The 14741-nt window shown below is 38.2% G+C and overlaps 1 protein-coding gene across 4 annotated transcripts in view; it reads right to left on the bottom strand.

Annotated features, from left to right (window-relative positions):
* Nucleotides 1–14741, bottom strand: part of PTPRZ1 (protein tyrosine phosphatase receptor type Z1) — a 155027-nt gene that overhangs the window by 35107 nt on the left and 105179 nt on the right. For 2 of the 4 annotated variants that reach the window (XM_031455267.2, XM_031455266.2), the window contains exons 11-12: nucleotides 11479–11525; nucleotides 6415–7405 (exon numbers count right to left, since the gene is read on the bottom strand). In XM_031455267.2, the coding sequence (XP_031311127.1) occupies nucleotides 6415–7405; nucleotides 11479–11525 (1038 nt within the window). Of the gene's footprint in view, nucleotides 1–3867; nucleotides 7406–11478; nucleotides 11526–14741 lie in introns of all 4 variants that reach the window. The other 2 variants (XM_031455265.2, XM_010975693.3) reach the window with 1 other exon arrangement.

The following is a 14741-nucleotide window of genomic DNA, read 5'->3' on the forward strand; positions in this document are numbered from 1 at the left end:
AACCAGGAGCATTATTGTTCTAGCACTTTGAAAATCACTGCAACTGGAACTATCCTTCCAAATTGTTTAAAAAAAAAAAAAAAAGGATTCAGAACTGCAGGGTGTCAGTGGCCAGTCACAATTCTTCCCTTCTACTTTGAGGCGTGTGCAGTGGGAAACCAAGATGACTGAACATTAGAACCGTTCTACCATGATGACACGCTGACACTGCTACAAAGTAATAACCCTTATCCTGTCTACCTGTAGAAGTTCTGGAAGAACTAAATTTAAGTTCCTCATCAGACTCTGTGTCGCTTTCTACACGTCTGGTGCATTTGGTACTTTTATACCAAGTTATCTTACTATTAATGATATGAGACAATAGCAATCAATTTAAATTGAAAACATTTAAGAACAAATTTGAGAGTCACAAATTCATCAATACAGTATTGAAATATACTTAACTGGAGAGAACTTAAGATTTTAAATGATAGCTTCCTTCTATAAGGAGAAATGATGCAGAAAGGGTCAAGAATTTAATCCACTTACATAGAAAATATATCAAAGGAGTATAAATGACACTCAGATTTCCCAAGATGTTTGTTTTCATGACTGCGGAAGCATGTTAGAAAAAAGCGGAATTCAGAAGTGTGACTAAAAAATCATAAAACTGTATGAAAAGTGGGACTACTGTAAGTCAACCGATCCCCGAGCTGTAGTTAATAGTCTCGTGAGAGAAGGCTGCACTTCACCTTCTATCATGTTAATCATACGCTCTGGTCATGACATCCTGTGGTGAGGCTCATGTAGAGGTCTATGTCATCTGATGGTGAAGGCACTGATATTTCTTTATGAAACTTAGGAAAGCAAACTGATTTACACACGATTGTCTTCTCATTTTTTGTATTGTAACTCTTGTTACCTAAATGGAATGTTCATGGTTAATAAATGAAATAATCCACTTAGCGCAGTCCCTGGTAGCTAGAAATTACAAATGGAGGTTAGCATTATTATCTACTTCAGTCATTCTTGAAGTATGCTCCCCAGAACAGCGGCAGCAGCATCACCTGGAACTTACGAGAAATGCACATTTCGGACCCCATCCCAACCACACCAAATCTAATGAATCAGAAACTCTGCAGGTAAGACCCAGCAAGCTCTGTTTTAACAAGCCCTCCAGGTGATTTTGATCCACATTAAAGTTTGAGAACCAATGATGTACATTAACTTATATACAAAGTGAACTTAGTTAATTATTTAGGTCTTTGATGACCACAAATATTTGTTGCAATATGTATACAGGTATATGAGCATATATATGTATGTATCTAGATATATTTGCATACATATATATGAAATATGTCTGATCAAATATGCAATACATATGTAAGATATATAACAAAATATGTAACAAATTATCATACGGATTTATCACACGCACTATATACACGCACAAACACACACATATGCACGCACACATTGTCTTTTGTACAGACTTTTCTCATAAGTTCTCTGGGAGGTTGGATTTTAAAATAAACCTTTTAATTGAGGAGTTAGAATGATAAATCCATGGTAATTACACATTCTGAATCCGAGGTGTTTTATACAAGGTGAGATTCCACATGAAAGTACAGACAATCACCTGGCTGCTGTGCATACTATAATGAGCAGCTACTTGTATTGATTTTTAAATCCAATAATTAGGGCTAAAGTATTTTTCTGATATGACTCCATAGTGTATATGGGTTACCTAAATGATAAGAATCTACTACTAGATGATTAGGAAGATTAATTAAGATTAATATTTAAAAATACATTTTGAGAATAGAACAGTATAATTTTGGTATTACAAATTAAGCATTGCATATATTCTATTGTCCTCAATCATGAAAACGTAGTCTCTAGAAGCCGGACACCAATAGTATGTTTCCAGTCTCAGTTTTGTACTAACTCCCTCTGGGACCTACGTCAAGCAATCTTTGGACCTCAGTTTATGGACTCATAAATTACAGATACTAGTATCTGCCTTATCTATATTGTTTTGAGGAACATGTCTTGTAAATTATTCTACATTCTAGAAGTAGATGATAAAATGGTAAATTTCAGAATTAGTCTATATGCATTTAATAAAGAGGCATATTCAATTATTGGATAAGACAGACTACATAGGATTTTTTACAGAGATAGCTTTAAAAACAGGCAACAATTTCGCCCTAAACCTGTTTGATCTTATTTACGTCATTAATTATGTTACTTGATGACGCTAGACGTCGTATCGCATTTTCTCCTCATCAGTGGGAGAACACACCTTTTAAATAAATCTGATTCGAGAGTGGAAGACAAATTGCTAAGTTTTAGTCAATTCTAGGTTTGGCATTTTGCAATATATAAAGTCTTTCCATAACAGCATAATCTAGCAAGAACATGTAGATGATGTCACTTACCTAGTAAGATAGAAAATTGGATGAGTTCCTGATGCTTCCCTTTAAAATAGATCTAATAAAAATTTTAAAACTACAAGTACTATAATTGAAGTCAGATAACAATCTATATATATGGCAACACTAATGAATATGGTGACCCAAGAGTTTATGATTCATTTTCACATAACAGAGGGTAAGTGTTTAAACTGGAGTGCAATGTTAAATTGGTCTCAAGTCAGAATGCAGAAAAAACTTCTCTATCAAAATGTACAACCTTTTAATTGATGCTGCACTGAAGGAAAAGCATACAACTAATTCAAGGGAAATTACACAGAGGAAAAACATCCTAATGAGATTGGTGTCTACATTCTGGATTTTAAATATCCACTTTTATGCAATAAGAGTGTAAGATGTTACTTCAGCCTATCTTTTGAATTACCACTGAGATTTAAATATTCTCATTGTTAATTTAAAAAATGTCTTAAAATTTAACAAAAGCAAATTATAAAACTCATGATCAATGCAATGAAATCATCTAGTATTTCGCCTGCTTCAGGGTATTGAATTTCCCTTTTTTCCCCATTGGCATCTAATGCCAACATCTGTATTACATACGCTGCAAGTAATCTGCTCGAAGAGACATCTGGCAGATAAATTCATCTGCTTAAAATACATTAACAACTGGAATGCATTTCTACAGAAAATGCTCTAGTGTTGTACATCTTGTCATATAATACTTAAACATACCATGCATATTAATGCTCGTTATTTAACTTCTTGGAAAGCTGTACCATAGCAAGTAGGAAGCAGAATGTATTTTGTGAGTTCACACTGCCCTCTTTAGGCAACATTAAGGTAATCAAAGGCAATTTTTAAAAAATTAAAACCTTAAAAAAAAAATCTTGCCGCTAACTCTCAAAACTTAGCAAGAGAACTTTTTTTTAAAGCTCCCAAGCTGATGCAGATGTGCAAATTACCTAATTCCTTTCCACTGGATGGGTCAGAGAAAGGTGCATATATCATATTACTATCAGAGTTTATAATTCATTTTCTACTTCGATAGAATTAGTTTACAACTTATTTTGGAATATAAGTAAACATTAAAATTAAAATCATCTAAAACACACGCCAATCTATTATTTAAAAAGCAGCATACTAAAAATGTATTATGCGCACAGAATTGCTCCAAGTAACAGGTATCTTGTAGAATATGAAAAAAAAAATGGACAATAAATAAAAATCACCTTATCTCTTTTAGAGAGAATTGAATTAAGGCCCAAAACATGTTGAGTATTCATTTGAAATAATGAATAAAATCAGACTTTAAAAAGTGTAAATTGATTTGTAAATATCTTGATTTAAAAAAATGATGGTCATTTTACCAAATTTCTCTCTCCATGATTTTTCTATTTTTTGAGGACGCAAGCCACCACAGCTCAATCTATCCTTTGGATCCATAACTAACCTGCCTCTGAAATGTTGAACACTTCTGAGTGCCCGCTAGTTACAGTTGGTGTCGAGGACTGTGGGGGTCCAGGAGTCTTTTCTGAGTCACCTGCTTCCGGGACCCCATCACCATCTCTTTCAATAACATCTGGAAAACTGAAATCTGTGGAAGTCTCGTTATCATTAAGGCTATCTGAGGCAGCTTGCCCTGATCCACTCTCTTCATCACTTGTGAGAACTGCCCATGCTTTAGACTCTGGGGTGAAAGGAGGCAGGGCATTCCCAGTCTGAATGTCATTTTCCTGTTTTCCATCATCGTGCTCTGGGGGTGGCACATTTGCTGTTGCTGGTTTATCAGTCTGACTGTCTGATATTACACCTGTAGCTTTATTTTCCTCTTCAGATTTCTCAGATAGTGAGTATGAGATTGGGTTATTCTGATCCACAAGACCGTTTTCCTGGCTGGCTGAATCATTCATTACCTTTTCCTGTGATTCTCTATAGGAGAAGCATGACATGCACTTATTTATGGATAAGCCACCTCTATCTCTGTCATCATAATCATCATCATCGTAATCATCACTGTCACCATTGTCACCACCACCCACTAAATCGGCATCAGATCTGGCACTCTGAATCAGCTCCGAAGTTGTTCTAGAAGGAAACAGCAACTTGGTTGTGGTTACAGAACCATCTTTGCTGGGAGAAACAGCTGTAACGGAAACATACTCATACACATTTCCTAAGGGAACAGAACGATCAGCAGTTACAACTGTAGGAACGCCAGCCAATACCTCATCAGAAGCAGGACCCTTGGTGGAGGTGAAGACTTCATCAGAATAAATAAACGTGTTTATAAGTGTATCTGGGTGTGCATCAGCTGATAAGACAGGGGTAGCAAATGCATGCTTTCCTTCTGGGGGAAAGGCAGGGTTAAGCTCCAAATTGGCAGTTTGGAATAACGCATCAGTACTGTACAAGGAGGGTACCACTTGCTGGGAACTTTCACTTTTAGGCAAAACTGGTTCAAAATATTTCTCACTTGCGTAAGAAATGGTTAAACCTTGAAGTGAAGCAGCGTGCGTATTAGAAGTAGGCGATACACCAGAGACCGGTACAGATGCAGAGGGCTGCGTGTTTTCACTTGAAGCAGAATCTGATGCCATGAGATGCAATGCTGTTGAACTAATTTGATCAACCTTGGGGGTTTCAGCCAACATTGGGTCACTAGGCACAGCTGGAAGAGCAGTTCTAAGCAACGTGTCAACAGCAGAAGCCTGAAAGGAAGGCTGCAGCAACGCTTCAGTATTAAAAGAAGCTGAGGGCTCATAAAATATGAGCTGGGTTGAAGGAGATAACATCTCACTAGAAGCAGGGTCAGCGGAGGCTGGCTCTGAGTTTGCACTAAGCACAGGTTTAAGTGAAGTATCACCAAATGCTTGAGATTCAGCATGTGAAGACTGAACTGAAAAGTTATTTTCTGGAACTTGACTAATCTCATGATCAAAAACCTTAGTAGTGGGATAAGCAAGCAGCCCTGGAAGTATGCCCTTTGTGCTAGAAATGGAGACAGGGGACTCCTGTAAAGACGCATTCGGCTTATTTACATGATCATACAGGTCAGGCAAGACTGTGCTTCCAGAATGGTAAGCCAGCTCACTGAAAGGAGAAATTTGCTGTTCAGTCTCATTGCCACGTATTATCTCACTTTTAGAAAGCCGCTTGTTATCATCACCAGACAAAGGTGTTGGATGTGTAAATTCGGCTACAAAAACAGTTGAAGACACGTTAAGACCATCTGTGTCAGGTAAAAGAAACTCTCTATCAGAGGAGGCTCCAGACCACTCCCCATCACCAGAGAGGCCATGAGTAGGCGGCGGCAACGACGCGGTTGGGGTTACTAAGGAAGACTTAGGCATCGGTGTGTGGCTAGGGCTGCTAAAGAGGGAAACCTGAACAGAATCCTGCACAGGTACTGCAGAACCGTAAGGAACAGTGAAGAGGTGTTGGGAGCCCTCATTATTAGTTAAGGCATAGGAAGGTTCAGGCCCTGAAGAACGTGCATGCATCACGGCCTCACTGCTGGACGGTTCAACTTGAGAAAACATAAGCGTTTTATAAAGGACACCAGGTTCACTACCGCCAAATTCCACGGTCTCTGAAGCAGCACGAGCAGTGGTCTGATGTGACAGCACATCAGAGTACGGAGCAAGGCTGGGCTCTAACAGCGCATCACCCCCAGCCACTGGCAGAGAAGCATGCAGGGACACCTGATCACTCTCAAGAGCTGAAGTGACGTGTGGAAGGATTTCAGAGACTGTATACACATGGCGAAGCAATTCACTACTGAAGGAAGCAGAGGAGAATGGAAGCAAAGGCGCACCGTCATAGGAAGACAGGATGGATTCAAACGACACACCGACACTGGGAAATACAGGCGTAGCATGCAAGGCCGAATCACTACCTGAAGCAGCAGGGGTAGTGTTGAGGATCTGATTGTCAAGCAACAAAGGGGTGGCTAGAGGAAAGACGTCACTACTGTAGGAAGGTTGAACAGGTGTCTCACCGTTGTAGACTGGCTGGGTTGTCTGCGAGTGGACCCCGTGGACGGTGGGGATTGAATCATGCTGTCCGGAGGACGGGGTAAAAGCATGAGGAGTTACCTCCGTTGGGAAGGACGCAAAGGTAGGATAATGTGGCATGTCCATATCCGTGAGCGAGGGGCCCTGTGACACCAGGGGGCCCGGGGAAGAGGACTCGGCGGTCTTCTCGGGTTCCTCAGTGTCTGTCTCGGTGTCATTAGTCTGGGGAAAGCCCTCTCTACCTGATCCAACATCAGGCTGTGTCGTCACATCTGTGGTATCAGGAAACCACACGTTTCCATCAAGGGAAGGGTCCCCGAGAGACTCCTCCGAACCTGAGGACGCTGAATCTTCGGAAGCATTTCTCGTAGATGCTGGTACAAGGACATCGTATGTGACTGCCTCTGGGTTTTCTGAAGAAGTTTCATAGCCGTGGGATCTGTTCTCAGAGATGAACGGCACAGCCGAAGTTGCAGGACTGGAGCCTGAAGAATCATCAGCTCCCGTATCGAGCTTGAAACTGGTCAATAAACTCTCTTCCTCACTGATGTCGGTAGATGCCTCTGGAGATTCCGTTACAGAAACCGTATGGAAAGATTCCACAGTCCCAGACAAGTTCATCTGTGGAACTCGGACAAAACCATCACTCAGAGAGGCTGAAGTGTCTTCCAGAGTGAGAGGTGGCAGCTGGGTCACAGGGCGTGAAGTCAAAGGGACACCTTTTTCTGGGGCTAGTTCAGTGACTGGTTGGGAAGTGGAATCTAAGGATGTGTTGGGAGTACCACCCTTTCCAGAGAATTCACTTCCTCTCGTTGGGGACCGGTTAGTCTTGGCTTCATTGTACTTAGCCCCTCCTCGGTTGTAGTTTGTCGTGGTAGGAATCTGGGGTTCCTTCCTCCTTATTTGGTTTGTGGCACTGTCTCTATCAGGATTCACAATGGTGTCTTCTTCAATGTCTCTTCCCTCTTCTTCCTCCTTTGAAAAGCAAGTAAGATTTAATGGAATATCTGGAAACATGAGAAAAATGAAATCTTAATAATATCTTATACTGCATTATACTGCAAATCTTCACTTGTGGGATCTTGGCAACTTCTCATAAAGCACCACCCTATCAAACCCACATCTCAATTCTATAACCTTTATTATCTACCCTCTAGGGAAAGTAATTAAACTCAATGAAAACATCTTATTTATGTCTGCTTTTGATTTAGGGACGGAAATAATGAAATGAATAGATATCACAGCTTTCAAAAGAAGAATACGCCGTAGTTGTATTTACTTATCGAGCGTGTTATTTCACATAGTATTTATTTTCTTGTTCTTGTATTTCTCTGTTCAGTTTATCTGGCAACAAGCTAAACAGCCATTAGATTCTTGTAATGTGAAATGGCAATGAAGCAACTTATTTCAAACACCAAAGTAGGTGTATATGCAGAATGCTTCATTGTATATATTCAGAATAAATCACAACTTTAAGCCATCATAAGAGGAAGGTTTAGGACTAGAAGAGGTTTTTGTTTTGGTTTGTCATTTTGTTTTAAACACTTTCCCCTTAGGATTTAACCTTAGACCTAGGGGGAAATTTTAAAGACAGCTTGTAAAAATATGCTTCTAGTCCCAGCCCTTTAAATTTGTTTCCTTTCAAAACATCATTCAGGTGACATCTTTTGTGAACATTTAAGTCACTGTAATGGTCCAGGAGTGATCTGGCCAGAGGTCAACCAAAATCCATGCTTTCCGTTTGTTTTCTTAACTGCACATCTTGTGTTTAATCAGATGCTTAGAAAACTAAATTGCCAAATGTATCAAAATATGATACGTTTAGTCCACATGGGACATGATTTTTTCAGTTTATTAGCACTGTCATCTGTTAGATCTTTCAAGGTCATGTCCCTTAAAAAAAAAGAAAGAAAAAATTGATTGAGTACAAATTGTGAGAATTTGACCAACATCAGTAGAAAGAATCTGAATCTTAAACCATGTGTGCTCACGAGCTTTTGTCTTGCACACATAGAAAGCTGCTCTGCACAAAACACAAGCTTTCAAGCATCATGCAGTAACGACTGCATCATTATCCAGAGCTTAATTATTTAGTTGGTTTTAAGAATTTTTTCTTTTTTACTTCAAGGCATATGTGACAACTCTGAGAAAGGAGTCTGCTTCTATGATCCGGATGGTATTAATGCTGAAGTGGAAATTCTCCAGAGTTTTGTTAAGGATCAATGTGAAGCAAATCTGGATATTGGTCTCATTTTCTGGTATCCCTTCACACTCACGTTCTACCAAGATTTTCTAACTTTTTTTGCTGCTTTATTCAAACCTTCATTTTCTTTTTTTAAAAAAAAAAATTTATTGAATGAACAAATGACTATTTTTCATGAATATTTATTTAGTTTTTAAATGGAGGTAGTGGGGATTGAACCCAGGACCTTGTTCTTGCTAAGCATGTGCCCTACCACTGAGCTAACACCTCCCTGCCAAACCTTTATTATCTTCTCTTCTTATCCTCAGCAGATGGCTTTCCTGTTTACAGAGAAAATAAAAGTCACAGACAAAACCACCCCTTTCCCTAACATTAAAATACCCAAAACGGACCAACCAGATTCACCCAGCCTCTCTCATCCTGTAGTAACTGAGGTGTTCCCCTTCCTTTCTAATTCCTACACTTGTGTTTTAAATCCTTTCTCTATTATCTTTTCGGGAACTGAACACAATTGAGTACTTCCCTCTATTTCGTGTTTTCAATTTTGTTTTCTCTAATGGATCATTCTTATCAGCTTAAACTCAAACCTCCTCTACTTAAAAGGAACATAAAGGCAAATCTCTAATTCAGCTTCTAGTATTCATTCTACCTCTCTCCTCTTCACGGGAACATTCCCAGAAGACATGTCTTCTATAGTTCCTACGATCTGTCCATCTCCATCAAGTCCCACAATAACATTGCTTCTCTTCCTCTTTGCTTACATTCTCACACAAACACACTTTATCATTCTCTTATTGTAAGCTATGCAGATTTCTATAAAATTTTTCTTAAAACATAAGTTACTCACCTTTTCTTCTGTCAGATCTTTTGGGGAAAAAAACCCCTATACACATATTAAACACACATATCCCTTTCACTGCTTTTTTTTTTTCTAGCAAATTTTAGACTGTGAGGTTCAGATACCTCTCAGGATCTGACGAAGGTGATGGACCATTCATTAATCCTACTCAACTAAGTCTTGTGTGTCTCTATGAGGTCATGTTGTCTTGTGTCAACATTTCAATAGAGTACACGATTCATGCTCTATGATTATTTTAGACATATCTGAAACCCCAAATATTTTAATGGATACTGTTTCTTCTAACTGCTTATGGAGTTACTGTGAATTTCTCTTCCATTCCGGTTTTGATCTGTATCACACCTGTTATCCCTCACAACTTCTATTTAGACATGTTTATTAAAAAGCCTTGATCACACTGGAGACACTTTGTCTTTCACAGTCATGCATTCCTATTGGAAGAGGATCTGAGGAATATTCCTCAAACTATTCATTTCAGTATTTGGGTATAAAACCATTACAGACACATTCCAGGTATGTGCCAACCTCTATCATTCATTCCTGCGTGAATCAATGAAAGTGAATAGTGTTATGGACTGTTTGTGTTCCCCCCCAAATTCATATGTTGAAACCCTACACCCCCACTCTGATGGTTTTAGAAGGTAGGGCCTTGGGAGATCACTAGTATCAGATGAGGTCATAAGGTAGAACCCTCATGAATGGGATGAGTGACCTCATATTAAGAGTCTTGACGGAGATTGCTTCTGCTCTGCTCTCCACCATGTGAGGATGCAACAAGAGGTCTACAGCCCCAAAGAGGGCTCTCATCAGAACCCAGCAGTGCTGGCACCCTGATCTCAGACCCCTAGGCTCCAGAATGGTGAGAAATAAATTTTTGCTGCTTATTAGCCACCCAGTTCATGGTATATTTTCATAGCAGCCCGAACTAAGACAAACCCCATGATTCGTAAGTAGAATTTCCTTTTCCTGCTTTTGACTTGATTCTGGCAGTCATTTCTAGGTATAATCATATCCACATGCCTGTGCACACGTGTGTGAATGCAAACACACACACACACACACACACACACACACACACACACACACACACACACACACAGATACCTTTAGTTGAATTCTGTGAACTCCTGTTGAAATATGGACTGATCATTTTAGTAAAAGAGTTTTTGTAAGAGAGAATTATCTTAAGATAAAAAATTAATTGAGGTAATTACACATGTGATAACGCAACTTAATTGCTATTTATTGCTAGATAACAGCATCAGTTTCCACACATTATCAGCTCATACACATGCATGTACTTACAGACACATCCACAGTATCACTAACAATAGCACCTGGATTCAACACATCATCTCAGTTATAATGAGTAACACATTTGGGCTTAGGAGGAAATATGAATACAGTCACTTTCTCTCTTTTGTAAGAATTAAGACAATGTTAAAACTTATAAATATTCTTAAATGCCCATTTACATAAAGGACCTGGTGCCAGCAACAGACATTTATAATATAAATAGTCCAAACACAAATAATCAGATTAAATGGGCAAAAGAATATATACAATTTATACTTTGGCTCATATTTATTACTGATCTATCAATCATTGGTTAAGTTGGTTAAAAATAAGCTGTAGCAATATTAAGAATTGCTTAAATATTATTTTAGACTTTCAGAAACATTTTTATACTAAAAATTCCAATTTGTGGTATAGTTCATAGCTATGTTTATTTTTAAAGTTCATTTTTTCATTATCAAACCTTTTCTATCTCTTTTTAAAATTGTATCAATTAAAGTGTCTTCCAACTTCTCCATAAACAATCATGTATATTAATTACATGTTTATCTACAAAGCTCAGCAACCAAACCCACAAACAATGAATAATATAACACGAACTTTTTATTAATGCAACATCTGAAACCTAACCAATAATTCAAAATAGACTTTTTAATTTTAAAGCACTTGAATAAAAAATAGCTATGATACCTTAATTATTTCTTCAGTTCCAATTAATTCAGGAAAGAGGTCAAGTTCTACAAAATTAAAAACAAAATTATTAAAATTTTTTTCAAATATTTCAGCCTTATGGGTCTACTGTCGGATGGAAAGAGGAAAAGGGACTGTTAGCTTGGAAAATACAGAATCACTCCAAATGAAAATGTCAAATTTCAGTTCTCAAGACTACTGAACATTACATAACACTACCTAAACCTCTATGAAACTGCATTCAAAATCTTCATCTCTATCTTCCACTCCAGCCCTCTTTCCTATTCTCACCCCCAATGTAACTGAAGCTAAGAAAGGAGAGGGGCCAACAGTAAGGCTGATATTACTGGTTGTAAAAAAAAACCCAAGTAATCTTTCATCAGTGTAGACTCACTTTCAGTCTTAGTATGGCTGATAAAAGCATAGTTGGGGAAATGCCAGGGATCTGGGGAGAACTGGCAGATTCATTTTCTTATTCAACTACTTATTCCTTAAGTTCCTCTTCTGACTGAAGGTCAAGTAATTCTTTCTGTTCTGCAGACTTGGGCTCATATCTGTTTGTACACAGGGTGCTGGACCAGGTAAAGTGAATGTTTTCCAGCAGGTCTAGCCTGGATCGGCAGCAGGAAGGACTGACCAGACTGAGTCCCATGCCTTCTTCCCAGGAACACTGAGCGAATGCTGTCTATGCAAAGAACCTAACGACCAGGAAGGATTCAAGTCTGTTTTTCCCAACTGACCAGAATCTGCACATTTCTAGTCCGTGGATATTTCAATCCTAAAACAAGACCTGTTAGTCAATGGTAGGAAAGGTAAGGAGCTGGTTCTCTCTCCAACAAGGAACCTAGCCTCACTGCCAAATTACTGAGGGGCTAGAGGACCACTTTTCCTTGCTCTGCATTCAAGGTGCCTAGATAATCTGGAGGATGGGAGAGAGGGTGACGGCGAGGGCTTGAGCATTGTCACAAAGATGTCCTTCTCACTCCTATTATTTTAGAGGCTCTTTTTCCATCTCCAAAGTTTATGCTCGTCACTATCCTAATACTGCTTAGGTTCTATTTTTCATGCCTTTATAGATCCTCAAACCTGGGAAATGCATACGCTATAGAATTTTCAGACAGAAGATAACTGAACTAACATTAAATATTTATCAACCCCAGGCCTGTTTTACAATATAGACTTACTGAGTTTATTTTTTACCATAAAATTTCTTGGTGTTAAGAAATGTAAAACCATAAAATATAGTTAAATGCCTGAATTCTACTTAGAAGAGAATTTAAGTAAAATGGCGAAGTCAGTCCAACCCCAGGAGAATTTAGATAAAATTAATACTCTTGACTATTTAGCTATTTTAAAGTTACTTACCCTGGACAATTTTCGGTGCTATAAAAATGAAAATATTCACTGGAAAAAAAAATCAGAGCTTCAAATTTTTAACTCTCAATTATTATTTTTTGTTGTTGTTGTTGTTAAAACTGGCCATGAAGGAGTTTGGACACTGTTATTTGGGTCATTAGTATTCTTGTTCTATTTTTATCTCTATGAAACCTTCCCCCACACACACACTTTTTCATGCTCTTTTCTCTTTATATTTTCAAATTAAAGTGACCTCAGTAGTCTGAAACAGCTGTGTCTCTATAACCTCTCAAGAAACCCATACAAGTGAATTTAAAAATGAGATGTCACTGAACTGTGAAAGACAAATAAAAAGAACCTTCAATATGATTTTCTAGAAACTACAATTAGAGAAGTTCATGCATGGGAAATCCTTCAAATTCAGCATGAGACAATACATAATTTTACTGAGAAGGCTTTTAAATGGAGACACTCTTTTTCATGTATTTTAAAAATACTTTAACGTTAGTAAGGGCAAATCATAATCAAATACTTGCTAGTGATACCTACATTGTATGTATCATATATTGTGTATTTCTCTGTTAAGAGGCTACAGAAAACTGTCTCAATGATAGTCCATTCTCTTCAACATGCTTAAGGAAGTGTTTAAAAAAATTTTTTTAAATGCCTAACTTCACCTAAATTCATACTTTTAATAAACAAAAGTGATTTTCTTATTAACTGTCAGAGGTGGGGTGGGGTAGACATAATTATCACACTGAGAACTGGTCTTTTCTTTCAGTATTCTCTGTGTGTATTGCATTTGATTAACTTTCATCCTTTAACCAGAGCATAATTTAACTATACAGATTACATAACTTAACTATTAAGTTAACATAGATAGTTGTACCCAGTCATTCCCTCTACAGGATATCAGAATCAGTGAGTTCCACTGGTAACTGTTTTACTATTTACTGCAATAAGAATTAAGAAGTTTCCTTTGGGTGGTTGTCCTAGGCCCTGGATGCAGAACGAATGGACTCAAGCAGCCTTTACTCCCTCTTGGTTTCATGGTGCTCTCGTGGGTAAACACCCCAACTATGGATGCCTTCATGTTGGTATGTAAAAACCCACTCCGAAGGACCTTCATTCTGGTTTCCTACCAGACTTAGATCATTTGAACCAATTGAAATTCTGGGGTTGCCCTGGAACACTTCAACAGCCCCACTCCAAATAATCCAGAAGTCTTTTGCTGAGCCTCTTCAGAACAATTTTGAAAGACAGTTTTTATCTGTCTGGAGAATCTGAGCCATGCTTCTGGGTCTGAGAGCTCACAGCACTCAAGGTCTAGCTCTGGTGCTTGGCACAAGACCTCCCAATGGGTACCCTTAACCTGCTGCTTCCTTGCAAATAATAACCGATGTTTTAGTGGCCACTGGTCTGACTCAGGCACTACTGATATATTTAACAGTCCAAAAATTATACTGGTTTCCAGAATCGACAATTCTCACTTCATCAAAATAGACTCCACGAAGGCCACAAAAAGTCCAATAGTGAAGACTGTCTATATATATATATATTTTTTTTTTGAGTCAACATGTAAAATTCACATTTATGTGATAACTGAACAAAAGCTACTGGACCATTCTGGCTTTGCTCTGGGACACACACAATGTTAGATTTTCTAAAAGAGCATGTTAGTCACACGTTAATATTCCATAACACAAAAAAGCAACACTGATGTAGATTGGCAAGCATGGCTTATTTAATTGTTCAAAGATAAGCCAAGTTTCACAGTGCAAAAGGTAAAAGCAATGTAGACTGCAGTCTCTTTAAACTGTGATTTTAAATGTCCTTATGTAATAACACCCATAGCATAGTGTGGTATAGACAGAAAAAGCACAGATGTATAGCAATTTAACAAAGAC

Source organism: Camelus dromedarius, chromosome 7 (genome assembly GCF_036321535.1).
Source record: "Camelus dromedarius isolate mCamDro1 chromosome 7, mCamDro1.pat, whole genome shotgun sequence".
In the NCBI taxonomy this organism is placed as follows: domain Eukaryota; kingdom Metazoa; phylum Chordata; class Mammalia; order Artiodactyla; family Camelidae; genus Camelus; species Camelus dromedarius.